This window comes from Anarhichas minor, unplaced genomic scaffold, assembly GCF_050575085.1.
Source record: "Anarhichas minor isolate MPS153535 unplaced genomic scaffold, ASM5057508v1 ptg000017l, whole genome shotgun sequence".
NCBI classification, from domain to species: Eukaryota; Metazoa; Chordata; class Actinopteri; order Perciformes; family Anarhichadidae; genus Anarhichas; species Anarhichas minor.
The window spans coordinates 11001913-11013629 of record NW_027466463.1 but is presented as its reverse complement, the minus strand read 5'-3'; the positions used below and the strand labels follow the sequence as shown (position 1 = coordinate 11013629).

The following is an 11717-nucleotide window of genomic DNA, read 5'->3' as shown; positions in this document are numbered from 1 at the left end:
TAAGCGCGCATGTTTTTAGCGTCATCGACTGAACGTAAAGCCCCATGGTGTTGTGGGAAATGAAGTGCAGAAGGAAGTGTACGTCCAAAACAAGCAATAAACGACTTTTTTAGCAACATTGTTGCATGGATTTTGTAAATAACAGACACAGTTGTAACAAGTACTGTAAGAATGTGAGTGATTTTATATCTAGAGAATGTATTGTGTGTTTTCTGTTACTCTTTCAAAAACACCTTTACAATTAATTCTGGCGTTTGTTTTTTACTCCTGAGATGTATGAAAGTGAAGCTAACTCAGGGAATCTCTCAATTGCATTCACATTTGTCCTTGCCATCACATGTTGGGAATAAAAACGTCATGAGAACAGAATAAAACAGTCGCCCCATAATGCCTGGAGGTGCGAGGGCTGGGGTACAGTTGTGTATGCAGCATCATTTGGAGAACACAAAAACAGTTTTTCTTGTTTCTTCCTAAGTGTTGTAGATATGAACCTTCTCTAAAAACAGAGCGGGTTGAAATAAATGTTGAATCTAACATGTGGTTCGCGAACAGCATAGAAGTCCAAAAACTTTAAGAGACCAAAGCTTGAGGCCCTGCGTTAATATCCCTCCACTATGACGATGCAGAGCAGCTAAGGACACAAAGTATGTGCACCAAGATCAATTTGAGAACAGTGAAAAAACAAGGCCACCCCCTTGCGACGAGACGTGACACATAAAAAGTAAAAACTAGGACGTGAGTCTGGTGCCTGAAAAAATAGGAGAGAGGAGGCGAGGGAGGAGCAGCCCTGCTCTATTTGTTCACACCTCAGAGGTGTGTGTCCCTGGTGTGTTTTGACCCTCCATGCTCTCAGCTGTCAGCCCACATGTGCTTTGACCTTCACTGTGATTTATGACGGGCTCTGTTTCCAAGATGACCCAAAGGGAACTCTTCGCCTCGCTGCCTGTTGGCCTCACTCTTCCGTGTGAGACACCTGAATGTCTCAAAGAGTCGCTGAAGATGCAGCTATTCAATAGCCACCCATCTCCCCAACTAAAACAAAGGGACCAGAGTCAAATTATCTTGTTTCAGGAGACAGGAAGATCATATTCCCCTTTACTATCTGTTTTTTCCTCCAAGGCTTCATTCTTCCTTCCCCCCCCCCCCCCCCCCCCCCCCCCCCCCCTCTGATCTGGACAGTTTATTTTTCACTCTTCTCAGACTGACCTGCATCTCTTCAACGTAAATCTGGGCTTGGGGAACAGAGAAAGCAGAAAAAGGTATATGCATTGACGTAAAACCAATAACTCAAAGGAATAAAAAGAAGTTGCTCAAATGTATTATATGTGACTGACGTTTGAGGGTCTGAGGGGAGATCAAGACAAGTAAAATGTCTCTTCATGAGGATCTTCATGAGCAGAAGCCTTCAACCCATCTGATCAGTGGTATTTGATGATGATGCATTAAGGTTATCTCTGTCGATACTGCTTTCTCAATCCAATCTGTTCTGCTTGGCAAACGTGTCTGGCAGGAGGCCTGTTGTTAAACATGTACAGTAAAAGGGGAGCTGCCAGGGGACTGAATTCATTCAGAAGTCTTGCCTTGCTGTTGCAGGACAGTTGGCAAAGTCACCGCGTGAAGAACTTGAGGCCATAAGCTGTTGAATTATGCAAGAGAGGGGCAGCTTGTTATTCCTTCAAAGCATGAATCAAAAGTAAAAAAAAAAAAAAAAAAAAAGCTTACGGACGCATTGGGGTTGGATGGTTGGATGCTGCGGCCAGGCACTAGGACCCGGGACACGTGAGCGTATTAGTTTGCCAGAGGGTGGAGACGGCGAACAATGAGGGAGCTGACTGGTAGGACCAGCAGAGGAGCAAGATCTGAGACCACCACGCCCCCTCCTCACACCCAGAGTCCCGCTGGACCGTTGGACTAAACAGACTGACCGGTCAGACAGCGAGAGCAAGACGCAGAGCTGAGTTTAGAGAGAGTGGGGACATGTGGGTTGGTCCACGCATGCATGAGAGCAGAGGTTTGCTGAGTTCCCTGCGTGGATGTGAGTGAATGGGTTCGCCTCAGCGCGCGTGTGTGTGTGGTGCTGAACTGGGTCATGCGGACCACTGGTGGAGCGAAAGATAAACACACACCCTCCTCCCGCTGCTTGGCAGGTTGAGATGGTGGGCGCTCAGAGGAGGGATCCCAGCCTGTGTCCTCATCTCAGCCTCCAGCATCAGATGATGCTTTGATTTATTCAGCCTCCGAAGAAAGTCACTAAGTGAAGAGCTTCTCAGGAGCACTGGGATCTTCTTGGGCGGGCAGCAGGCACAGCATCAACGGCGAGATCTCATCCGAGCTTTTCCATCCGTGAAAACGGCGAGCTTTTTTTTGAGGTTTTTAATGGACCCGCGCGTGTTTTTGAGCACCTATACCTGATTGATAAGTTCTTAAGCGAGGAGACCCATCGATCGGTTTCTTGCAGACCTCTGCGGACCAGAGCGGACCGGAGCGCAGCAGCTCTGCTCGCCGAGCGGATGCAGGACCATGGAGGAGAGAGACAGGTCGCCAGCAGGTGAGCGAGCAACCTAGACGCACCCCGAGGTGCCTGAAACCGAAAAGCCAAAGATAAAGGTTGAAAAACGATTGATTCATAAAAAATATATATATAATTCAGATTTGTATTTGTGGATTTGAATTGTTTTCACACGTAATTCTGATGATTGCGAGCAACTTTGTGTTGTCGGAACTTTGACTCATTCTAATGGACAATATTCATATATGAATAATATATTCGCCTATTGCCCGCTATAGTCAATAATAAAAAATCAATGCCAGCAGTTATACAGCACTACAGCTGCAGGATTAACTCTAACTGGTTGTGCTGCGTCTAAATGTGTATCCTCACCCACATTCCTTCATTCATTGAAACTTTTTGGGATTCGGTCTGTGCTAAATGGACGCGAGGGCATGCCGGGGGAATCCACATTTAATGACCCTTTTATACTTTGTCCAGCGCGGACAGGTGATATCTCATCGTTAATGCCGTCTAATGCATTTAAATGAGCAGCTGACTTGATAGAGCATGAGCCTGTAAAAGCAAAGCGTGGAGGCTGGTAATGGACTCTAAATGAAAGGCAACAGCAGCTAATACACACGGATATGCTGTAGTAATGGCTGGGACCTTTTAAAGGAATAGTTCATCCCAAAGTCAAGCAAAACTCTGAGTCCAAATTGCTTTACCGGGAGCAGGTATGCGTATTATTTCCCAAAACACTGTAAACACTGAAAATGTATACAGAGAGAAGGAGTTTAATAATCAGATATTATACTTAGCGTTCAGTTCCACCTATCAATCATCACAATTAATATACACAATGGTAGAAAATGCTGCACTTTCCAAATACAAACACACCTTAAAGAGCAGACATATGCGTATAAGCCTGGGATCTTTAAAGTCCAAAAGAAAGACCAAATCTTCCCTCAAATATTCCACCTTGAATTAATCAAAAACATCCTGGGAGTGATCCCAAACGTGAGCTGCAGAGCTAATAGGGCGTCTGCCACTACGGACAACAAATAAAAGGACAGCAATCTTACGGCTTAAACAGATCCCAGAGAGGACAACAGCTGGCACATACACACCAGCTAAACCCATCACTGCCCCTCACATGGCCACAAAACTGAAAGAAAGGCACACACACATGTTTCACAATGAATACGGGCAAAATGGTGTTAAAACAACACGTTACCAACATTTAAATCAGTTCAATAAAAGGAAATCAGACTCAGCAGACACAGTGTGCTTTTGGAAATCATGGCTGCTCAGACAACAGAAATTATGCAAACATTGTCAATTAGTACAGAGGACATAGAGTCTGTGCCTTGCTGGATTGATTAAAGAAAGAACACATTACATAATATCTGCACATTAAATCCTAACCAGCAATTATTAGTGAGAAAACAGTGTTTGATTTATGTACAGTGTGTTCTTGTCTTTAAGTGTCTTGTACATTCTGTCCTATCGCTTTTGCAGCAATAACTTATAACCAGCCATGCAATTAAAGCATAGTTGGATTTGAATTTGAGAGCGAGAAAGAGAGAGAGAGAGAGAGAGAGAGAGAGAGGGGGGGGGGGTTAATTGCAGCATCAGCAATCACCATTAGTCCATCAATTGTGGTTAGAGGCTATATTGCACGTGAGCGCGATCACAAGTCACCATATACTGTTAGTTTGTCTTGAAGTGGAGGGCGAATTGGTCGGTAAAAAAGGAGCAGTGTCCTCTTTAGCGATGCTCTTACATCATTTAGCCACACCCCCTTTTAGACCCCATTTTCTGAGCTCATAATAGAGTCACATTTCCCCATGTATTTGGCATCAAAGGGACAGAGTCTACAGCATGTGGTACTAAGAGAGGGATGCTTCAATTTAGTCTCACTTCACCCAATCCCACTCTCTCTCTCTCTCTCTCTCTCTCTCTTTCTCCGTCCCTCTCTCTTGTCACATCAAGCCTCCCTATTGGAACTTGAGGCCATTGGATTGTGAGGGAGTGTGGGTATGGTACATTATTCCATTATTGCAGTGAAATTTCACTGTGAAAATATGTTTTACAGTACATGGTTATGATGACAGATGCTCTACAGTTTCTACAAGATTGATTTATTCTGCATTGGCATGTTTGTTTTGGTTTACCAATGTGCCTGTTTTTTTCTTTGTCGGTCATTTGTGGTCGCTGCGCAGTACTAGAGCCAACTGTCCTTCGCCTCCCATCGCTCATCTCCACTCTCAGTCATTGTTTGGATCCCTTTAACCTTGGGTTATCCCTTTCCAGGCTTTAGTTCGTCCCAGCAGGAGGCCAATGGCCGGCGGCGTTTCTGCCAGCAAGCAGCAGCGCATGGGATGTGTGGCATACAGTGGCGAGAGAGAGAGAGAGAGAGAGAGAGAGAGAGGGATGATGGGAGGGAGAGTAGAGGCGAGATAAGTCAGGGACGGGTTACCCAGCACTCGGTCCCAGCAGGGATTCTCCATATGAACAGCCGGGCCAAGCTGAGAGCAAGTGATTTGTCAAAGTGAGTGCCCGTGGCCCAGGCCGCTAGTTCACCTATCACAGCACAGCGGGAGGTTTCTTCAGCCGCGTGTTGACGGAGGCACTAAACTCCCCTACTCACCGGCTCTGATGTTCTGTGTAAGGAAGGTGATTCCGTTTTTTTACACCTGAGTAAGGAACAGAGTGTCCTGACAGCAACACAAGGAAGCCCATTTTGTTTTCTTCATCGTATGACAGATTGCTTTGGATGGCAGTCATTTGTTTTTATTCTATACACACTGAGACAACAAAGAGAGGGTCCGACAGATGCATGTGTGTGTCTATGCATGCAGTTGTTTTCTCTCAGTCAGTGAGAGAAACCACGTCCGTCACATCGTATTTCACTCTCTGTTTTCGCCGTGACCCAGAGGCAAGGCATGTTGGGCATTTTGACAGTAAATTGGACACAAGAGATCAGTCTTCACCCATAATGACTCTTCTGCCGAGAGCAAAGCAACTAGTCCATTAGTAATGGAGAGAGGTAGCACCGTGAAGCAGGCTCTGCAGTCTATTCGTTTCTTTCATTAGTCCCTTGTTTACGTTGTCGAGAACAGACAAGAGAGAGCTGTGGAGAGGAAGGACGGCAAAATGCTGTGTGTAAAGCTGATATATGCTTTGTGTACATTGAAAGATATGTGTTAAAGATACAGATACAGCTTCAACTCTGTTGCCCAATTTTTGATCTTTTCCACGACCACGATTAAGCTCATCCCCTGTATGTGAACCTGTATTCATGTCTGAACCTCACCCCTATTTATGTGCTAATCAATGTCATGTCACAGTTTATTGAAAGCAAAAGTCAGGGGATCACCAAAGTCAGTGGAATTGATCATGTGGGGGAGATCATGAATGTTCGAACAAAATTTACCAATAGCTTCCAATGGCTTCCAATAGTTCGATAGTTGTTGAGATATTTTAGTTTGGACCAAAGTGGGGGACAGATTGACCAAGCAGCATAGCAGCATTGCCATCATGGCTAAAAATAAAGTTTATCTCTGAGAACAGTTGAAATTTGTGCCACCTGAAGTCCACATTAACACCTAAACTCACAAGTGTAACCCTCAGAGTTCAGAGGCCAGATCACAGCCCGAGGCTGTCAAGAGACAGTCTGTGAAAAGAGACGGTTGTCAGCTGCATCACAGGATAAATCTCTGTTCTCATCTTCAGGTGTTTATAGAAGAAAAAGGTCAACTGCTTCCGCGGTTTAATCTCATGTGTGACACTCGCAGTCAACCTCAACAGGTATCCAGACCGGCGCTGTGGTTATTAGGACGTGAAACTGGATGTTTTTCCGGGAACAACCTGGTTTTTAAGAGGGTTATACTGCGAAAGCATTCAGCTCTGTTTGAGTAATTGCTAAATGGACCGAGATTGCCAATCTGTATTTGAGGGGAAATTAGTGGCAGAAAAACAGATCATTGCTGCTGAGCGAATCTCTTGCATCTTCACTTTTTAGGAATTTGAAAAAAAAACAGGCTTGTTTTCAGGCTGTCATTGTTTTCTTGACTGTGCATTTTTGAGTTTATTTACCGAGATTTTTCAAACGGTTGTCAAACACTCAAATGTCAGGGGATTTTTCATCACAATTAAAACATGAAAATCCCAAATATTGATGTTTCAAGGACTAACCTGAACAACACAAAACAATACAAGGAATAAGTGAGCAGCCCAGGGACCTGTTTGCACCAGGCAAACAGATGATTGACAGTGAGTGGGACTGGCTCAAAAAAGACATTAAAATGTGCCTCAAGCCAAAATCGTCATCTGCATGTTGAGTGGGACGCTGTTATCTTGTCTTTAGCCGCCTGAGAGGACAGGAGAGGAGCAGAGGGCAACATGGGGGATCAGTGGGGCATGTGGCTGAGCCGTGCAGAGGCTCACAGCTGCTGCCTCTCAGAGGTAGGAGCACAAAAGGCCTTTGAGTGTCACTGTGCGACTGATACACCGGACATCCCTGCCCCCCCAAACACTCACATACAATAATCTCCCATACCACATAACTTCATCACCACACCTCCAGGGCACTGCACTGCAGTTTTTGGTTCACATTTACAGCATCATTGCAGCTACGGGGATCACCGTCTCCCAACCACTCATCACATTTCAGAACTCTTAATTCAGTTCTGCAAAGGAAATGAGTGCAAAGCACCCTGCACTGTTGGGTGTGGGGGTGCTTTTGTCTTTGTGGGAGCTGAGTAATGTGATTAAGATCCATGCTGCAAATTCTGCCCGTGGAGCTGAGTGGAAGAAGTGCCAGTAAACAAGCGCTCCCTTCGCTCTGCTTTGCTGCCGCTGATGAAGCCTATGGGGCCATGCCGGGTGGGTTGTCAGAGGACATGTGCTTCCAGTCCGTCTGTCTGTCCTGTTTAAATGTTTAATCACCAAACCTGGACCGCGGACCGGTCTGGATAATGATCAACTTTTGTGTTGACTCGCTGAAGGCTATACAGTGGGCACGCTCAGAATGAGTAGGCTACAATATTCATAGTCTCTTATATAAGCATCTCCATGATAAGAATCAAGAAGCAAGTGTTAGCTACAGAGATACATACAGGGGGCACTTTCTATTTGCAGAGTTTTCTTCTTCGACAAAGAGTGATGAGCCAAGAACGCCAGGCTGCAAATGGCCGCATCCTATTTTAGTTTTCGCTGTAATAGCTATATTTATCACTCTCTTCCCACAAGATAGCCGAGGAACCTCAACACCTTCGGAAACAAAACCTCCTGTGCCATATTCTCGTCAACTGTACATTTGCTATACTGCGCATTAATTCAGTGCTGCACCCCCCCCCCCCCCCCCCCCCACAACATGCACCTGTCAGTCGACACAGACGCATTTGTGATGCTCTCGTTTAAACCAGTGGTGCTGAGAAACTGGCTGCAGGGAGACAAGAACAAAGTGCAAAGCAGTTGCCTTTGAATGATGGATGAAAAAGGCCATCAGCAAAATTGTTTGCGCTGATTTGATGCCCATTAGTGGGCCTGTGTGTGTGTGTGTGCATGCTGCGCATGATTGGATGATTACATTTGATTTTGTGTGTATGGAGAGGGGTTGAAGAGAGACAATGGGTAAGATCATTAGTGTGATCCACGTCATTTCCTCAAAAGGGTCCATTTTATACAGTTTGCGTAATAGTTTTATTGTTTGCTCAATCACTGTGGCAGAAGCTCACCTGCACAGTCACTCATCTCTGATTTTTTATTTGTTGTCAGTTGGTACATTTAGTGTGCAGCTGTATTTTCCCTCCTGGGATCAGTTTGACCTATTTCAAACTTGGCACTTCTGAAAATCAGCAATGATTTTTCTGTTGCAGTATTTCTTTTCTTATAAGCTCATAAGCAACTTCTTTTCCTCACAGCACAACTGGCTGTATCTACTGTTGGGAAATGTGTATGTATACCTCAGAGTGGTCACAGATGACCATGCCTTACCAGCGTGTATATACCACGGCGCTGTCAGCTCTCTCCATTTGTTTCCATTTGTTTGTCCTTCTACCTGGTCGTATTGATTTTCCCATAGCTGTCTGGCAGTAAGTGCTGTCTGAGACCAGCCATATGTGAAAGCTGGCCAGAGTGATCTAGAGGGACAGCAGGGGGTTTAATACATTTACTGAAAGCACTTCCCATGTTGATGCCTTCCCTGAATTGATTGTATGGAAATGAAGGTCTGTTAAAGCCTCCCTGATTTAACCACGCTTTGGGACACAATGTGCCGACAAGATTATATGGATGTGTGCGTCAACTAATATAAAAATACTTGAGATGATTCTGTCATAAACACATTCAGGCATAACATTTATATCGCATCACTTTGTTTTTCTTGTAATCTATATATTTTTTTATCATTGTCACATTTTGTTCAACAAATCAAATGACTCCTATACAGATATGCAAAATAATAACAATAATAATGTTTGTAAAATACCCCACAAATCATATAAATATCCCTACATTAATCTGCAGCATTATCTAATATCGCGTTCCATCATCATAGCAGATGAAAACCTGACTCTAAGCGGTGTTTGCTCCTCTTCATTCAGTCTGCCCCACAGCGTCAAGGCGAGCCTGTCTCTTTCTCCATCTGGGCCGGGACGGGTGGGCAGCAGCGGGGGCTCCCCTACATCCAAGATGGGCTACTGCGGAGGGGTGCCTGTGGAGGACATGCAGGCCCTGGCCATCACCTCTCTGTCGGCAGCAGACATAGCCAAACAATATGAGCACATCCGGGAGCTGGGCAAGGGCACGTACGGCAAGGTGGACCTGGTGGCACACCGGACACAGGGTGAGTTGAGACCTTTACCCGTTATCTCTTGTATTAGTGTGTCTTGAGCGTCGACCATACAAGTACAAAAAAGACATTTTGGACAGCAGATTGTTCAGATCTCCACATTGGGCCAGCATTTCTCACAGCTGAAGAGAACCAGCTAAGGCAGAGCAGCATGTTGTAAAGCCTCAAGGCACAGTGCTAAGACGTTCATTTCGGCAGTTAAAAGGGTTTGTTGAGGATTTTTTTAGGGCTACTGTTAAATCCTTGCTTGTAAGAAATTCAAGGTTATAGAGCTGGTGTGGTCTGAAAGCGGAATAACGAAGCAATGTCAAGTATTGCAGAGTGAGGCTGAGAGGGCGGCGGAGATTTAAAGTGCTGCATGCGCTCCAAAGAGCCTCTGTAATTCTGCAGCTGTGCTCTTGAACAGCTGGTTGTATGTGTGTAACGGAGATAAGTTTCATTCACTGTACATGTTTATAAGAATGAATGTAGCAGCTGTCATTAACACAGGGTTCGGTAGTTGGAAACCTCTCCACTCCCTTAGAGTGTCAGGTGACACTTTCAAATTCATGTTTATATCTGAATTTTTCTTTTTTTTAGGCACCAAAATGGCGCTCAAGTTTGTCACCAAGAACAAGACTAAGCTCAAGAGTTTCCTGCGGGAGTACAGTCTAACAGGCTCACTTAGCTGCAGCCCTTTCATTATCAAAGTCCTGGACGTACTCTTTGAGACGGAGGACAGCTATGTGTTTGGACAAGAATATGCCCCCGCCGGGGACCTTTTCGACATCATCCCCCCACAGGTAAAGCAATCATTCTTCCTTTCACCAATCCCCGTCCTCACTCAACCAGAGCTGCTCCAATCAGCCCCCATGTTCAAACAAGGCAGTTTTAACAAGCTCTCCTGGGATTGGAGCCTTATCTTTGTCCCAGTTTTCTCTCTGCGCAGAGCTCTCACTTCGCGTTAGTGCTATTCCAGTTGATGCGATGGTTGCTTGACTTCAAGGTCCTTCTAAAGACTCATTAATAATGGTTGCAGTGGAACTCAAAACTTAGACTCTTTTGTTTCAGTTTTTCTTTTTGGAGTGCATCACTTTTCAAACTGTTCTTTCATCCCACCACTCAATATAACCATCACCTACTCTTTTTCAACTCTTCTGTAACCTACTCACCACGAAGCTCTTTTTCTGGTATCACCTCTCATAGTCTCACCTCCTACACAATGTACTGTATATATTAGACTGCGTTAATCCAAATCTCTATTTTTATGCCTTCGTTTCTCCAACACTTTCCTCCTCTCTCTCTTCTTCTCAGGTGGGTCTGCCAGAGGAAATGGTCAAACGCTGCATGCAGCAACTGGGCCTGGCTCTGGACTTCATGCACAGTAAAAACCTGGTGCATCGGGACGTCAAGCCTGAGAATGTCCTCCTGTTTGACCGTGAGTGCCGCCGCATCAAACTGGCTGACTTTGGCATGACCAGACGCGTGGGATGCCGCGTGAAACGGGTGAGCGGCACCATCCCCTACACAGCGCCAGAGGTGTGCCGCGCCAGCCGTGCTGAGGGTTTCCTCGTGACCACCAGTCTGGATGTTTGGGCGTTTGGCGTTCTGATCTTCTGTATGCTGACGGGCAATTTCCCCTGGGAGGCAGCGTTGGCGGCCGATGCCTTCTATGAGGAGTTTCGACGCTGGCAGAAAGCAGGGTGTCCTGTGGGGACCTACCCGTCCCAGTGGCGCCGCTTCACTGACGATGCCTTGCGCATGTTTCAGCGGCTGCTCGCCCCCGAGCCGGAAAAACGCTGCGGAGTCAAGGACGTCTTCTGCTTCGTCAAGTACGAGCTGGTCAGCGAGCTCAGGCGCAGAGCATCTTGCCGAGCCAAGAGAGGCGAGAGGTCAAGCTCGGGAGTGTGCACTGGCAGTTGCACTTCCTCCGCGTCTTCCACTTCATCACGCTCCTCGCACAGACACCCGGAGCCCTCCACCCCTCCAGGAACATCCTGCCTGCGCCCGGCACCACTCAAACGCAGTGTCCTGTCCGACCCGCTATCTCCCAGAGAGGAGTCTGGACAACACCAGTCTCCAGGCCGAGACAAGAACAAAAGCCAGATGGTAATGGCAACTGCCATCGAAATCTGTGTGTGACCACTCGAACGTTAGCAGTGGAGACTAGATGGCTTTTCACAGTAATGACAAGCTGTGAAGAGGTGTTAATGACTACCACAGAGACTCCACTGAAAAAGAGGTAGCCTACTTTAACCATGAAAGAGAAGCTCGGGATCACATCCCCAGCTGTGGAAATGGACACCATCAATTAGCGGTACACACTTGGACAGCTTACCACTGCCATATGCCGGTTGGGTTTTGATTTGTGACCAAAGACTGCTTCCAAAG

The 11717-nt window shown here is 46.0% G+C and overlaps 1 protein-coding gene across 1 annotated transcript; it reads left to right on the top strand.

Moving 5' to 3' along the window:
* Positions 1-2510: 2510 nt before the first annotated feature.
* On the top strand, positions 2511-11468 carry sbk1 (SH3 domain binding kinase 1). The gene is made up of 4 exons (XM_076093854.1): positions 2511-2548; positions 9100-9341; positions 9927-10129; positions 10641-11468. Exons 1-4 carry the CDS (start codon positions 2511-2513, stop codon positions 11466-11468), a joined length of 1311 nt encoding a protein of 436 aa, XP_075949969.1.
* The last annotated feature ends 249 nt before the right edge of the window (positions 11469-11717 follow it).